Source organism: Mixophyes fleayi, chromosome 6 (genome assembly GCF_038048845.1).
Source record: "Mixophyes fleayi isolate aMixFle1 chromosome 6, aMixFle1.hap1, whole genome shotgun sequence".
Taxonomy (NCBI): Eukaryota; Metazoa; Chordata; class Amphibia; order Anura; family Limnodynastidae; genus Mixophyes; species Mixophyes fleayi.
Window position 1 is genome coordinate 120,600,705 of NC_134407.1, and position 17,832 is coordinate 120,618,536.

General features: G+C 45.1%; 1 protein-coding gene across 2 annotated transcripts in view; it reads right to left on the reverse strand.

Annotated features, from left to right (window-relative positions):
* Positions 1-4,643, reverse strand: part of SMTNL1 (smoothelin like 1) — a 61,023-nt gene extending 56,380 nt beyond the window's left edge. The window contains exon 1 of one of the 2 annotated variants that reach the window (XM_075217205.1): positions 3,950-4,641. In XM_075217205.1, the coding sequence (XP_075073306.1) occupies positions 3,950-4,545 (596 nt within the window). In that variant the 5' untranslated portion in view covers positions 4,546-4,641. Of the gene's footprint in view, positions 1-3,949 lie in introns of both variants that reach the window. The other variant, XM_075217206.1, reaches the window with a different exon arrangement.
* Positions 4,644-17,832: the final 13,189 nt, after the last annotated feature.

The window sequence follows — 17,832 nt, forward strand, 5'->3', positions numbered from 1 at the left end:
GCACCTAGTGGAAAACTACAATGGGAAGGGGCTGCACCTAGTGGAAAACTACTATGGGAAGGGGCTGCACCTAGGGGAAATCTACTATGGCAAGGGGCTGCACCTAGTGGAAAACTACAATGGGAAGGGGCTGCACCTAGTGGAAATCTACTATGGCAAGGGGCTGCACCTAGTGGAAATCTACTATGGGAAGGGGCTGCACCTAGGGGAAATCTACTATGGCAAGGGGCTGCACCTAGTGGAAAACTACTATGGGAAGGGGCTGCACCTAGGGGAAATCTACTATGGCAAGAGGCTGCAGCTAGGGGAAATCTACTATGGCAAGGGGCTGCACCTAGGGGAAATCTACTATGGCAAGAGGCTGCAGCTAGGGGAAATCTACTATGGCAAGGGGCTGCACCTAGGGAAAAAACTACTATGGCAAGGAGATGCAATGCGAACTAGACAGCAGCAATGAGAGACATGAGGGGGAAAAGTCAGAGATGCGAGGGAATGAGGGGTCTTTGTTACTAAAATGTGTAAAGGAAAGGAGGGGGAGTCTTAATATAATGTGGGTGTGAGGTAGGCTACACATTTAGGGCTGATTCATTAAGGAAGAAAGGCAAAAAAATGAGTAAGTTTTCTCCTGGACAAACCATGTTACAATGCAAGGGGTGCAAATTAGTTTATTATTTTGCACATAACATAAATACTGGCTGTTTGTTCATGTAGGACACAAATACTTGATAATTTTACTTGTACACTGACATTTAAATTTCATCTAGACCATGCTCTACCATAACTATAAATCTGCCATCACATTTTAAATTTGCCTCCCCCTCCAATGCACCATGGCTTTGCCAAGGTGCAAAGTTACTTATTTTTTTGCTTTATTAATGAATTAGGCCCTTAATGGTTGAGTGTAGGCGGGGTTATTTATTTAATGGGTGTTACTTTTTTTTTTTTTTTTGTGGGGTGATGGGGCTATTTAAATTAATATTGGGACCTATTAATTTTAGGTGAGGTGATGGGATATTTAATGCTGGGATGGTTTAGGGTTATTAAATGAATATGGGGCAGAGGTTGGGTAGGAGGGCTGTTTATTAAATGTGAATATGAATTATTTAATGGTGGGGATGGTTGTGGGAAATGGTTATATATATTAAACGTAAATGCTATTAATTTATTGCTGGGGCTACTTGGAGGAAGTCAAATAGGTTAATTTATTAAATGTGTATACTAATTATTTAATGTCAGGGCTGGTTGGAGGGAAATAGATCTATTTATTAAATGTGAGTACTATTATTTAAATGTTTGGGCTAGAAAGAGGCCTAATTATTGAACGTGGGTGTTATTGATTTGCCAGTGCTGGTTTGAGTTTTCTAAATTTCATGTATCCATTTTTTTCCAAAATAGGGCCTTCAACATTCCAGAATCCAGACAAGCATCAACTGATCTAAAGACACCAGCAGCCACAGGTGGTGAAAGTGACAAGAATAGGTAGGAGAGAGCAAGACAGTCTGCCAGCTGTCCTGAATCTGTCAGGGCAGTCCAGAATTTGTGTGACTAAGCGAGACAGTCAAGATTTGGTCCAACTGCAAGGACAGTTGGGAGGTATGTCCTGCTTCACACTGTAGTGCTTCTGAAGACAGAGATGCGTGCACTTTACAGTAGTGCACACTGTTTTGCCTGTGAATTTATTTAAAATGTGTCTAAAGTGATAACCCTTCTGTCTTAAGTGCCCCGGGCTCTCCTAAGCCTTAATCCAGCTCTGGTGATACTTTAGTGCATTTATCCCATGGCCTGCCTTCTACCTTGCATTGGTCCCATTCTCAGATCACTTTGTTGAACATACGGCCATTCCCCATTGCACTGACAATATCATTAATCCTGTCTCCTTTGCACTTACTATATCACCAGCAGACCATTGTCAGCCCCACTGTACTGATCTCACTGCCAACGCTCCCTGCACTGTTATTAATTCAAACCACCCCCAATCACTGGGCACATTTAGAGCTCATACACAATTGTTACAAAAGAAGTGTTTTGTTGCAGATGCTTAAAGCAGTTCACCTTGATAATACCAATAAAGCCATTTATTATTTATTATAAGAATTAAAGAATTACCTTAAATGCATTTTTTGATAGACACAGTGTATATGTGTATATATATATATATATATATATATATATATATATATATTATAGAGAGGCAGATTTTACTGTTATCTCAGGGAAAGATGCAACAGTGTGGTGAGTTGCTTATATGCTGCTCTAGCGGAATGATCAAATACGATTGTGCCAACATTTTTCATAATAGTTAAATTTATTAACCAAAGTCAAATATGTTTCTATGAAGGGAGTTTTGGAAGGATGTGTTAGTAGGCAACTAAACAAGTTTGAGCACAAACCAGTTACAGATATTGCAAAAGGATTCATGTATTGTAATAACACAGGATTGGCAGCTTTTTCCCTGCATTGCTTTAGAAATGACCCACTGAGTCTTAAGTCATCACATCTAGATTTTCCTAAATGTTGTTACAACCAAATTCCAGTACTTTTAAATACCGACTATTTTTGTATTGGCTCCAACTACATTTGATTTGGTCCCGCCCACATGAGGCCACTTCAATAATTTTTTCCAGGGCCACTTTAAGTTCCCAATCCACCCTGCCTATTGCAGTTTGTATACATTTCCAGCTTTTGTTTTAGAAATTGTGAAAGTTTAATTACATCCCCATTAATATCCTATTTGTGCATCTGCATCCTATGAGTTAATCTGTGAGAATACAAAACGGTGTCTGCCAAGGGTTTTGCTTAGAGTGTTAGGGCTAGATTTACTAAACTGCGGGTTTGGAAAAGTGGAGATGTTGCCTATAGCAACCAATCAGATTCTAGCTTTCATTTATTTAGTGCAGTCTGCAAAATGACACCTAGGGCTAGATTTACTAATCTGCAGGTTTGAAAAAGTGGGGATGTTGCCTATAGCAGCCAATCAGATTCTAGCTTTCATTTATTTAGTACCTTCTACAAAATGACAGCTAGAATCTGATTGGTTGCTATAGGCAACATCTCCACTTTTTCAAACCCGCAGCTTAGTAAATCTAGCCCCTAGAATCTGATTGGTTGCTATAGGCAACATCTCCACTTTTTCAAACCCGCAGTTTAGTAAATATACCCCTTAGTGTTCATAAATTAATAATATACAAATTTAGTACACAAAGGCTTTCTATGGCTTTCTTTCATGATTTTAGTTTAAAGGGGAATTTCCACCTTCAGATTACTTTAATTTATTAGCTCATAAATGCTGTCTTAGAAGTTTTACAAAATACCTAGCTTTGTTTATGTCTAGCTTGTTCTTGTGCTTTTTAACAATGCATTTACATCCTTGAGCAATGTAATGTCCACACCTCTGCTGCGGTCACTGTATACTCAGGGCCGGTAAAAACCTTTGGTATGCCCTAGGCAGCGCCCCCCAAATTTAGTAGGCTGGAGGGGGAAGGAGCATCCTCTCCTCCTTGGATTGGAGTGGGATGCTTGGCTTTGACATCTTAGCCAAGCACCCACTCACAGCATAACACTGACATGAAGGACCAGCAGCCAGCACCTCACATGTTAGAAGCTGCTGGCTGTTTCTCCTTCTTGTTAGCAGCCAGGCTCCATGTGGGGGCATCACAGGGGCATTAAAAACACTGGAGAGTGATGTTATGGCACTCGTTCAGTTTTTTAAGTGACCCCAACCATTAGCAGCCTAGGCAACCATCTATGTTCCATAATTGTAGTGCTGGACGTTTGTAAACAGTTGTATCCAGAGAGTAGCTATGCCTGGTGGTATTCCACTGAAGGTGGCTATGTACAGATCTGTAAAATTTGCAAAAGTTATTTCCAGATGAAAGGCCCTCTTTATAAATATACTTTCATATCTGTATATAAAAAGCCTGCTTACACCATGGGCTTTAGAGAGTGTTACCTTGCTGTTGGCGCACTGCTGCCTCCATTTACATCCTCTGCTATCTCTGTGGCACGGAGTTGATGTTGCTCCTCTTTAACTTCATCATCCACACCAGTGCATACTATCTGGGCATTTGCTGACTCTTCTCCATGTGTTTCTTCTGTGTTATGGTTGGACGAATCCTCTACAACCTTCTCTTGATTTGATGTGATTGCTTCATTTTCTCCTGAAACTATTTTTCCTTCTCTTTCAGTTACCTGTCCTTGTGATTTTACTGTGTCCCCTGATTCCATCATCTCTCCTGTAGATTTAATGGGATCTTTCCCTATTTTAGTTTCCTCACTTTCGTCTTTGGATGTCTCTTTTCCTGTTACGACTATCTGGTCGCCTGTCTTAACTGCTTCATGGTCCACACTAACATCTCCAACATCTTGTGTGATATCATACTCAGTTTTGCAGACTGACACAGGAGTTTTCTCTGTTGTATGACAATCTTTTATCCCAACTTCCATTTCATTAACTGTGCTTTCACAAGTATCCTCTGAGTCTTGGGGACTTGTACTAAGCTCTTCTAGGTGTTGCTCTGTTAAGAGAGGGGGCTGCTCTTCTACCATCTCTGTGTAGAATGCCCTTTTAGCAAAACTGCTGCCTGCTCTTAGAAGTGTGTGTCATCTCCTGCAGCCTTTATTCCCTCCTACTTATCATTGAGCATGGTGGGTGTCTATTTTTATTCAGGATTAGCTGGCTTTATGCTTCCTCCTTAGCTACCCCCACACTCTGCCAGCTGTCACCTTGATTCTCTGTCCCTGGAAAGCTAAAAACAGTTCTGTATTATGTCACTTTTCACTGTTCCCTCGGTATCCTGATAAATACTGGCACAAACAGTTCTATGAGTTTATGCATGCTGTCAAAATAATCCTGCGTTAAAATAAGGTGAACAACATCTGGTTAGTGTGTACAGTATGTGTGAGATAGGTTGTAGCATCTGCACTAACTTTCATTCATCAGGGTAAGCAGTGGACCGTGTAATCAGCAAAATAGGTGAGAGAGGAGTATAGTGGTGAAGAACAAGTATAAAACTGATTTTTAATTCAAATTCTTTAGAAATAAGATATAATCTTTTCTGCAAATGTGTTTATCAATAAGCTGTTATTTTGTATATAAATTAGTATATATTCACTTAACCACAATATGAAACTTAGAGTGTGTTCATCACGTTTTTGAACAACCCTTATATTAATTTATTTAGGATACTTAAACTGTGGAATTATATTTAGAGAATTGGGTGTAGTATCATTGTAAACACTCATCTCTGAATATGCACAATGTTCAGCTGTTGTCTAATAGAATTTTTAATCTTGTTATAGTTTTGTAACCTATTAGCAACTGTAAAGGTTAAGCTGTCTTCCCAATAAGAGGACTGCTTGCTGCATGTTTACAAGCTGTCCTTTAAGCAGGTGTAGAACATGGAAACTCTGGTGTATACATGAGACCATACTTGCCTACTCCCAGAATTTTTTTGAGAGTCCAGAATGTCAGGGAGTCCTTCCAGACTCCCGAAAGAGTAAACATCCTCGCAGATCCCAGCAGAGGCGGGAATTATAGCCACGGTGACGCAATGTTATCACCACGTCCCCACGCCTAAACTTGACCTTTCCCTCCTTAATGTCGGGGAGGGGAGGTTATAAAGGTCGGCATGTATGCGTAATATCCAATAAATATTCATATCATTATAATATTTAGCTTCCTTATGTTTGTGTAATATTATTTTATTTATTATTGTTTATTTCTATAGCGCCACCATATTATGCAGTACTTTCCAGAGAATATTGAATCATTCACGTTAGTCCCTGCCTCACTGGAACTTACAGAGGGGCACTAAGGGGGGTTTCCAGTTGCCCAGAACCAGTCTGGGATTGATTGACAGGTCACTGCATGAGACTATGGATCCTACATATCTGTTCGTCCTCTATCTTGAGCTGACTGTATTTCTCATGCGGGACGCGTGCATGTCAGGTAATGTGCGTTCCGCAAGTGCAGGAAGCAAAGCGGCAAACAGATGAGAAATGGCCAGTGCCGAACGGAAGTAGGTACATGTGTTTTGTAAAAATATTTCTTAACTTTGATGGATTTTAGCCCCTACTTCAACATCACCTGGTTTGTAATAAATACTTTTTACCTAATTGGCAGCTTTAACGGAGTATGGTGCATATTTTCTTAAATTACTTAAGATTACTTTACCTAATCTTAATGGTGTGCTAATTTGGAAAGTAAACTGAAGGCATTGTGTTAAAGTTAATGGAATTGATTGGACAGATGACACGGCCATCCAGTCAGCATCACCAACAGTACCTAACACATAGTTTGTACATGTTTTATTTTATTTTTTTAATACATACTTATTATACTGATTAAATAAAATATGTTTTAATGCTAACAGATTTGTTTTTTTAAACAATAGCAATAATGTCAACCTCTTTTAACAACACATTTCATTGTACTGTAGCGCCTGCGGGGAACAGGACAGACGCACACAGAAGAACTTACTTTGTAAACGATGGTCACCTCCAGTCTGCTTCCGATGTCCCAGCCGCTGTCCGATCCCAGCAGATCAGCAACCGCAACCCTCGTCACCTTCAACCACGTCCCTCTAAGAAAGAGACAGAGATTACGGCCGTGCCTTCCAGGAAAGGGCTGTCCGAGAACACGGCAATGAACAAAGACACTCTCAGTCAAAGCTCACTTGCCGCCTCCTCACTTTGCTCTTGCCAAGGCGCGGGGGACTACAGGCACTTGAGACCAGGAACAGTCCCGCCTCAAGTACCTCGCACACCTCCCGGTAAGGGCCCAACCGAAAGGGGGAATCGAGCGTGATACTCACCGGGACACTCCTGCTTTCAGTCCTGTTCTCCTGCTCCTCCCCGACACCTGTGGATGACAAGGAACACACAGCCTCCCTCTATGCTATCAGTGAGACTAAGATGTGCACCCACAACACTAAACTTACTACAACAGCGACCTGACCCTACAACCCTCTAATGGTCGGCAATGCAACTAAACCAAACAACTATAACTAACTAGGTGTGGTGCACTAACGGGAACTACTCACTAACCAGTACGGGGAACGCCAGCCGGTGTTCACGGACTACTCCGGAGGGCGGTTCCTAACCCCCTCACCCAGGTCGTAACCAAGAAGACTGTCTTCTTGCTATGGGGTCACCCACGGATCCTAAGGACCGGATGCACCAGGCTCGACTGAGGCTCACTGGAACAGCCCACTAACCCGGGAGTCAACTGCCACACAGAACAGCCGATCAAAACTGAACCGCCCGACTGCCTTCACCCGGATATCGAACACGTGTCCGTCCACCCGGAACCGCCAGAAACCTGCACTCGGGCTTGGGACCCTCGGGCAGAACCATGGGCTGCCCCTGGAACTGAATCAAGCTGTGCTGCACTGCCACTGACTCACTCAGTCACCCCCTCTGGAGACCAGCATGACCCCAGGGACCTACGGGATGGGAAAACTATGTGTGCTCTTCCCTGACTATGTGTAAGCTGGTAACTACACCTGTCCCCACAGTACAGGTTAGTACAGGAAAACAACAGGAAACAAGAGCCTACCTTTAATGGGGGCCTGACGTCTTGCACCTGGAACAAATGGGTAGCACACCAAAAATACAAGATACACGCAATATTCGGCGCACAGACTGAATAAAACAATATACAGTATATGGCAAGCCACTACACCGGAGTACACAGCTGCTAGCCAACCAGCCGGTTGCTACAGCACCAACAGGAGCCTCCGCTCTACTGTGCCTACTACTCTCAGTGTACTCACCTCACACAGAACCACGCCCTACACTCACAAGGCTGTCACGTCTCTGACACACCAGGGCCTTCTGCCCTACACACCATGGGCCTCTCTGCCCAGCTGCCTCAGCCCCCTCTCTACCTTGGGCTCTGAGCCCACTGACTAGGGCCTTGTGCCCTGCCACTCAAGGGGACACTAGCCTCTGCAAAACTATGGGCTTATAGCCCTCTGCCTAGGCCCTATGGCCTCTCCTAGCTATGGCCGCTGGGCCACTATCTAACTATAAGGGCCTTGTGCCCTTTTACACCTAGGGCTCTCAGCCCCCTACCTAACTAACTTGGGCCTTGTGCCCATACAACGTTACTGTTCTATTTGCCCACTACCTAACAAGGGCCTATTGCCCTGTTCCCTGGGCCTTGTGCCCCTAATGCATGCCCCCAGGCCTTGTGCCCGACCATGGCCACGGGCTTAGTGCACGACCTAACATTGAGTGTACTTACCTGCTCTGCGCAGGATACTCAACTTGCCACGCCGTCTTCTGCCTTCTATTCCGGGTCTTCTAGACCCTCCAGCCGGCGGCGCCTCTTCTCCCGTTCGGCGCGGGCTCTGCTGCTGCTCCGGAGGCGGGGCGCTCTCAGCCCTTACAAGGGCTCTTCGCCGACGTCTCCGTTGGTGATTATAAGTGGCAGGGTCGCTCCTAGCCCTTACAAGGGCTCCCTGCCACTTCCGGCTCTGTTGATAGATGTTCTCTTCTTATCTTGATCCGCCGCTCCGGACGTCCCACAACGTCCTTCTCTCTTCTCCGCTGATGGACTTCTGGTGAAATGGAGCCGGCCGGCGATTTATATACTCGCCTCATCACTAGGCGCCGCCGCGAGCGCTGATTGGCTTGCCGCGGCGCCAATCTTTCAAACGGCCGGGCGTGAGCCGCAATTGGTGAGCCCTGATTGGCTTATCCTTCCTCCGCTGCCCAGACCTGCGGGAAAGAAGCCATACTCACCGCCGTTGGATCGGTAAGTAACGTTCTTCTTTCTTCACCCGCTTGTAGGGCACAGGAACCAGGGACATCTTCTGTCCCTCCAGGGACACAGCAACAGTGGGCATCTTCGCCCTCTTCCCGGGCACCGGCTCCAGGGCTCCCGGGGCCACCTTTACAGTACAGCACTTTTTTGTTGCTTTTTCAACCCATTTGTACATTTTACATATTTTTAATATAGTAGAAATTAACCAGAATTGACCCTACAAACTGAAAAAATACTCTTTACCTAAAATTTTTATACAGTGTTTCTTAAGCACCATCATTTTTTGTAGCGCTTTAAGATTGGAGGTAAGTAGTCATTACGTGCAATTACAAAACAATGGTATGGTCCTGCACATGAGATCTTTTCATCCACCCCTTCCTTTCAGGAAATGAATCTTCCCCTTCATAGGGCTAAGCTGGGCATTTATTCGGAGGCCCACACTCGAGAGAGAGGATAGCATGCTGGACTTCTTTCTGCTGACTCCTGACCATGTCCTGATTTACACTACTCTGCTTATGAAGGAGGTGCTATGTGTACCTAGCAGTAGTGCACATAGCATTGCCCCTGTATTTGAAGTGGATGGTGAGGAGTTAGAGAGCAGCATAACACTGGCAAAACTGATAACCACTTCCCATGCATGGTGCAATTGCATAGAAATGTCCCTGTGGAAACCCTGCATTTGCCTGTGGCTTCCAATCTAAATTCTGTACCACACACAAAGGGTTAGGCTACATATTTTTCCTTAATTGCTCTTATGCTCATGATTCATCAATCTAACGTGAGTACGCTGGAGTACCCATGCAGAAATTCACACAAATACAGCAATTGCATGCAAACTCAACACTATCAGTGCCTTGGTTGGGATTGAACCCATGGCAACAATGTGCCACTCTGTTTTACAATCAGAGTGTTATCATAAATCCCAAAATGTCATCCCTCGGCAGCGGGATAAGTGGCGTGGCCACGTCACTGTAAAGCGCTAGGCTGTCCATTAGTTATCTCCCTTCCCCTCTAACATTCCAACCTGACTGGACAAACATGTCTCCTGTTTGTTTGCATTTTCTGTACAATTGAGTGTAAAAAAAATACACACACTACACACTTGATTTCATATTTTATTGAAGAATTTTAATAAATCCACTATAATCCCCTTATATCTTTTTTGATGTACGAGCTGCAACCTAAGGATCAGATTTTTTACTAAAAGCTGTATTTTGTAAAAAGAGACTAGCTCATAGCTCATAACGTTTGTCTCAGCAGCAGTGGGATGTGAGCGTCGCCGTGGTATGCTGGGGACCTAGTCATGCCCTGGGGGCATGCCTAGTGTTTTTGAAGCACTAGTCTGCCCTATTCTGTGCTCCCCTCCAAACCCCTTCATTGGTAACCATGACACCCAGTGGACAGAATCTCCCCCAACCTTCCCAGCAATCAGGACAACACTGTCTAGTTTTAAAAATAACAAAAAAAAAAGTTTGAACCAACTGCAGGTACAAAAGACTTACTGATCAAGGTCAGTTACCATCTAGTTGATCTTTCAGAGAGCACTATATATCATACTTGCCTACTTTTGGCAAGTTCTGTCCGGGTGAGTGGCGTGACTGGAGGGCGCGAGGGTGTGGGGTGAGATCAAATGCGCAATTTTGGCCCCATCACCAGCGACAAATTGCCGTTTTGTCGCGGGGCTGGGCCAAAATGACGTGATTCACCGCAAATCGCGTTATTTTGGGAAGACAGTTGCAGGATGCGGGAGACTTGCCTGCTCTCCTGGGAGTCCGTGAGACCGACCCGAATTTCGGGAGTCTCCCGGACAGAGAGAAAGTTGGCAAGTGTGATATATATATATATATCATAAGGGCACGACATTCTGCAATGTTAAACCTGTGAGAGCGGGGACATGGTGTTTGGGGGGGCTACATTTTAAAGTATTAAAGCTATTAAGATGAAATTTGGCATGCATGCCAAATGCCAAATTTCAGAAAAAAAGAATAAAACATGACAAATTAGGAATAATCTAAAATTCAAAATCTCGCAGATTTTATTCCGCTCCCGGTTTGTCAAAAGTCATCGTTTTCCTATTTTTTTTGGGAGAGCGTAACTCAGTGTACAGGAGGTTTAAAGACTTGGAGCTAGATTTGCTCAAACCTCCGCTTTTTGGCTATTTTTCCGGCGGTTTTGAAACCGTCAGATTTACTAAAGCCCAAACCACCATTAAAACGGCCAGAATTTGCATTTTTTAAAACAACCACTTTACAAACTGCCATCCCGATTTTAACAATGAAGAACATACAAACAGCCGGATTTACTAAGATGGAGTTTTCAAAACCGCCGCAAAACAGCCATCCAAATGGCCAAAATGAAAGAGGTGGTTGTGAATGGCGTAATTGATCAAACAGCATACTGTTTGAGCTATTTTGCCATTCAGAACATAAGAGAAAGCATCATTGACATTTCAATTAATTGAAAAAATCATTATTTATTGATAATTGAACAAAATAAATTTACTATTAACTTATGAGAAAAAAATTTTATATATTTTTTTAAAGGGACACTATTATAGCATTATATTAAGTGAGAAATGTGAAAATATAATATTATAAATTGACTGTTAATGGTGGTTATAATTATTTATGTGGCAAAATTTGTCATTACATATTGTCCGAATAATTTAATAATTAAATAATTTTATCCCCTTAATAGAATGATTTTTTTTGTACCTCGTAAGTTAATTAAATCATTTTGCCCCTTAATCAATAAATAATGATTGCCAACATAATTTAAATGTCAATGGTCCTTTCTCTTATGCTCAGAATGGCAAAATAGTTCAAACAGCATGTTTGACAGGAAGGGCTGTAAGACCGTCGTCCTACAGCCCTTCCTGTCAGGTTCAACTCATTCTCGACACCTCTCAGCTAAAGAATGACAGCGCATCGCTGCCACTAGTGTTCATGGTGCAGGGAGAAGCGCACAATGTGTGTGGGTGGTTCGATCCTGGCAGGGTGCTTCTGGCAGTATGCTAGGGGGGGCAATCACCTTCCCTGAATCCGTCCCTGTATCTGGGGATGCTGGAGAAAACAGGGGGAGCAGTGAATGTGGGTGCTGGAGAGAACAGGGGGATGCTGGAGAGAACAGGGGGCACTAGAGAGAACAGAGGGCGCTGGAGAGAATGTGTAATAGGAGTGCTGGAAAGAACGGGGGAAGCAGAGAGAATGCGGGAAGCAGAGAGAATGGGGGTGCTGGAGAGAATGGAGATGCTGGAGAGAATGGGGGTGCTGGAAAGAAAGGGGTAGCAGAGAGAATGGGGTGCTGGAGAGAACAGTGGGAGCAGAGAGAATGGGGGTGCTATAGAGGATGGAGGAAGAAGAGATAATGAGGGTGCTGGAGAGGATGGAGAAAGAAGAGAGAATAGTAGTGCTGGAGAGAACAGGGGAGCAGAGAGAATGGGGGTGCTGGAGAGAACAGGGGGAAGCAAAAAAGAATAGGGATGCTGAAGAGAACAGGAAAGCAGAGAGAATGGGGGTGCTGGAGAGAACGGGGAAAGCAGGGAGAATGGGGGTGCTAGAGAGAACGGGGAAAGCAGAGAGAATGGGGGTGCTGCAGAGAACGGAGGAAGCAGTGAAAATTGGGGTGCTGGATAGTTCTGGGAGGGGATGTAGAAAGAGTTCTGCTGGAGAGAATGCAATGGAGCGATAATTTTGTTCCCCTCTCTCTCCTCTCCTCTCCTTTCCTCCCCTCTACTCACATTTCAGAGACTGAAGCAATCTGGTGGGGGAAGAATAGATAGAATAGAACAAATCCACCATCCCATGTGGAGAGCAGGTAAGTATTTTAGGAGGAGTATTGGGGTTGGGTCCTATTAATGCAGTGTGGGGTCTCTATTAAATGGGGGGGGGCTAATAAATTAATACCTGGGCTTGCAGGGAAATGTGAATGATATTATCAAGATATTGGGGCTGGTTGGGGAAAATAGACCTCTTTATTGAATGGTAAGACTTTTAATTTAATGTGAGAGCTGGTTTTGGTGGGGGGAGGGGGATTAGGGGGTAGGTTTGTCTATTAAATGGTTGTGTTAACAATTTAATTTTAATTTTGGGGCTGCTGGTGGTGATATACTTATATTTTTTAACTGTAAATACTAATATTTAATGTTAGGGCAGGTTGGGGGGAAATAAGCCTATATATTAAATGTGGGTGCTATTGATTTAATGTTGGGGCTGGTAGCAGGGAGGAAGGCATATGTATTAAATGTTGGTGTTATTGATTTAACCTTAGGTCAGTTTGGAGGAGGGAGGCCTAGAGGGGTAACTCATTGCTAGACTTTCCATATTTAATTTAACTATCTTTTTCCCAAACAGGGAACATTTCTGGGTCTAGACAAGCATATACAGTTTAAAAGATCGTCAGCAGCTGGAAGGGAGAGTTGCAAGAAAAGGTAGGACTGTACTGATTCTTGTTGTGGGTGACTTTCAGTCAGGACTTTGTCCCCGCTGCATAGACAGTTGGGTAGTATATCCCGCTTCACACTACTGTGCTTGTGAAAGGCGAACTGTGAGCACCTAACAGTAGTGCATGCAGCATTGTCTGTGTATTTAAAATGCATGGGAACTGGTTGGAATGCAGTCTCTCATTGGCTAAAATGATAGCCAATGATGTTTGGTCATGCCAACTCTGGCAGCATGGAGTGAAAACCCACCACTAGAAATCCTGCTTTTGCCTCCACACTATCCCATTTCAACCCGTCATGTGTCCCATGCATTATGTTGGAACGAAAAAAGAATCCCTGCCCCAGTCATCTGAGTGATTCTTCTTACTTTCTGACACTGTACCAAAGGAAAGAAGAATCACTAAGATTAACTGACTGGGGCTGTTACTTTAATCGCTCCCCCTTCAGGCTTTGCGGTGTCACACACACTATTTCATGGGTCTTCATGCCCCAGTCCGACAGTGCACACTGCCGCCTTCTGTGCGATTGGACAGTGCCTCGCTCATGCGTCCTCCTCCCTTTGTGATGTTATCATCACATCACGATGGTGTCAGTGAGGAGCTTCGCAGAGAGGAGCAGCTGACAGACAAAACAGAATGGAGCCACAGTGTGATGAAGGGGGCCACAGTGTATTAATGGGACAGACATATCTGTTATTTGTTTCTCTTATTGTTATGATTTAATAGCTATATAGTGTTTTACTTAAAATAAAACGAAGAACAAACCTGACAGACTTGTATCCTAAAATACATCAATTTGTGATACACATAGTGTTGTGGGAAACAGGTGCTACAGGAGTTTAGACTGTAGAGCAGGAGGAGTCTGGACAAAAGAGGGGGAGGAGTCAGAATTAAGCAATAAACCGCCCCCCTAAAAGAAAAGTCTAGATCTGCCCCTGCCCAGCAACAGCAGCGAGAGCAGGAGGATTGAGAGCCCAGACAAAGAGGTGCCAGCCTCTTTGGAAAGAGCGGAAAAGAGAGTGAGGAAACGGATGAGACGGAAGGGGGGATAACCCGGGAAGGTATGGAATAGTTGGGAAAGCAAGTGAAACGGTGATAGGAAGTGAACAGAGGATGGAGACTGAAGTCACAGGGGGCAGTGATACTGAGCGTTACATTGTGCATGTGAGTGTTGGACACTAGGGCAAGGGACAGTTGTAGGTCACATGGTGGGAGGGTAAAACTCAGTAAGTGATTAGTGGTGACTTGGTGCTCTTATTACCATGTACTGGAACGTAATCTCTGCAGTGTACATATATTCATCTAAGGGCACTAAGGGTGATGGAAGTAGGAAGGGTTTTAGTGAAGGGTGAGAAGTAGTGGGTAGCCCCTTACAAGTATGATGCTGATCTATGCAAGAGCACGTTGGTGACAGACTGGTATACTGCTGGTACGATATTCGACTTTATCAATGCAGTCAGTCAAGCCCATGCTACAACATCAGCAGCAGCATGAAGCACACTCCTGACTATCACAATCTGGCCAAGATCACTATTATTCAACATCTACGTTCATATGGGATCAAAATTAAAAACTGGAACAACAAGCAGCGGTCTAAGTCTGGGAAAGGAGTCCTGCACAGTGGAAAATTCTTTGGAGCACCTATTTATTTCCTTCCACAATTATGTTTTCCAGAGTACAGAAATATTTGAATGTTCCTGGTTGAAGTATATAGGTACTTGGAGAATCATGCTCACACTGAAGGACTCTTCAGGAAGTCTGGATCTGTTGTGTGACAGAAACTGCTAAAGTCTAAGCTCCATAGAGAAGATCAAATGCTCCTCCTTGTGATGTAGCTTGCATTCTCAAGCAGTTCTCAGAGAGTTACCAGAGCCCATAGTGCCTGCAGATCTCCAGGATGCTCTGTACAAGGCCCAAAACATGAGCAATGAAGAGGATAGGATTTCTGTCGCCATGCTCATCTCCTGCCTAATAACTGACCATACAGTTCTCATCCTGCGATACGTTTTCAACTTTCTGCATACTGTGTCTAACAGATCTGATGCAAACAAAATGGACAGCAATAACTTGTCCGTGATAGTTGCTCCTAAATTCTACAATCAGGACAGTGGTAGTTGGTGGTCCCTCCTCCGAGACCAGCCACTTCATTCCTGTGGCCGTGGATCTAAAGATTGGTCCCTCCCTCCCTTCCTTCCCTTGTGTGGCTGCCTCTCAGGCGCGGGCTGGCATATTTCAGCCCAGGGGACACACAAGCGGCAGCATCACATGACACGCGATGCGGCCGCGTCCAATGACGCGGCTGCATCGCGTGCCATGTGATGCAGCCGCCTGTGCGCTGGCGCATCATGTTATGCGGCCGCGGGTCAAAATCAGGTGATTTTCCATCCCAGGTGCACTGGTAACTGAGCGGCCCGGGGGACCGATGCCCCCCTGCCCCCCGGGCCAGCCCGCCCCTGCGTGCCTCTGGTGCCCGTAAAAGCCAAATATCACATGGGATGCGCAATACGTGACAGGTGCTGTCCCATGTGTTCAGATCTGCAAGAGACAGCAACGGCTGTAACAAGGGAGGGTAGGTATACTGTTATAACGTGTGAGGGGGGGTATGTAGTTATAACGTGTGGGGGATATGTTAATATAATTTGGGTGGGAGGTAGCCTATTAATTTAGTGGTGGAATGTAGGTGGGGCTAATTATTTAATGGATGCTTTTTTAGTTGTACATGCGCCTTCTACATGAGCCTATGTACAATGTAGAAGGGTATGTAAAGTACATTGTACATAGGCGCATACTTACATACTTACTTACCCCATTAACAACAGTGATAATCCCGTCGCCATGGTGAATGACGTCATGAAGGGGAGCTGGCTTCTTACTCCTTAGTGATTGGTTCAAGTCGCTTTCAACAGTAGTCGTCATCGGTGATCGTCGGTAAGGAGCCCTTCGAAATCATCATGTCGTGGTAAGTGTTGTCGGGGTACTCGGCATAGATATGCCGTACCCCACCCACCAGAACATACATACATGCTGCACCCCACCACTACCTGCCAGAACATATATGCTGCACCCCACCACTGCCTGCCAGAACATACATACATACTGAACCCCACCGCTGCCTGCCAGACCATACATGCTGCAACCACCACTACCTACCAGACCATACATGCTGCACCCACCACTACCTGCCAGAGCATGCATACATGCTGCACTCCGCCACTGCCTGCCAGAACATACATACATACTGAACCCCACCGCTGCCTGCCAGATCATACATGCTGCAACCACCACTACCTACCAGACCATACATGCTGCACTCCGCCACTGCCTGCCAGACCATACATACATATATGCTGCACCCCACCACTGCCTGCCAGAACATACATACATATATACTGCACCTCACCACTGCCTGCCAGAACATACATACATATATGCTGCACCCCACCACTGCCTGCCAGAACATACATACATGCTGCACCCCACCAGTACCTACCAGACCATACATGCTGCACCCACCACTACCTGCCAGAGCATACATACATGCTGCACCCCACCACTGCCTGCCAGAACATACATAAATATATGCTGCACCCCACCACTGCCTGCCAGAACATACATACATGCTGCACCCCACCACTGCCTGCCTGTCACGGTTTGGTATTCTGGACTCTGGATCCGTTCAATTAATCCGTTCTGGATCCGTTCACTTTTTTCTCTTCCAAAATTGGGGCCATCAGATTCAACATCTCCTCCTCCACCCCTTCTCCAACTGCCCCCATCCCTCCTACCCCCTCCAACAAACAACTCTGGTGCTCCTTCTGTCCTACTTCTGGCGAAGAAGTTCACAGCCTCATTCTCTCCTCCTCACCCTCTACCTGTCCTCTCGATCCCATCCCCTCTAACCTCCTTCGCTCTCTCTCTCCCACTGCGTGCTCCTACCTTGCTCACCTTTTCAACCTATCACTCTCCTCTGGTGTAGTACCCTCCTCCTTTAAACACGCTCTTATCTCTCCTATCCTCAAAAAACCCAATCTTGACCCCACCTCCCTTGCCAATTATCGCCCCATCTCACTTCTCCCCTACGCGTCCAAATTACTTGAGCACATAGTCTGCTGTCGCCTCACCAAATACCTCTCTGACCATTCCCTCCTTGACCCTCTCCAATCTGGTTACTGCTCCCTCCACTCCACTGAAACTGCCCTGGCCAAAGTTACCAATGACCTCCTATTAGCCAAATCCAAGGGTCACTTCTCCATACTCATCCTCCTTGACCTCTCCGTGGCCTTTGATACCATTGATCACCCCCTCCTTCTGCAAGCTCTTCTCTCTCTTGGCCTCTCTGGCTCAGTCCATGCCTGGTCCTGCTCTTACCTCACCACCTGCACCTTCTCTGTCTCCATGTCTTGCTCTTCTTCTACCCCCTCCCCTCTCCCGGTTGGCGTCCCCCAGGGCTCTGTTCTCGGCTTCCTTCTCTTTTCGCTCTGCACTTCCTCCCTCGGTACTCTTATCACCTCCTTTGGTCTTCAGTATCACCTTTATGCTGACAACATTCAACTCTACATCTCTTCTCCTGATCTCTCTTCCACTCTCCTCTCTCGTGTATCTGACTGCCTCTCCGCCATCTCCTC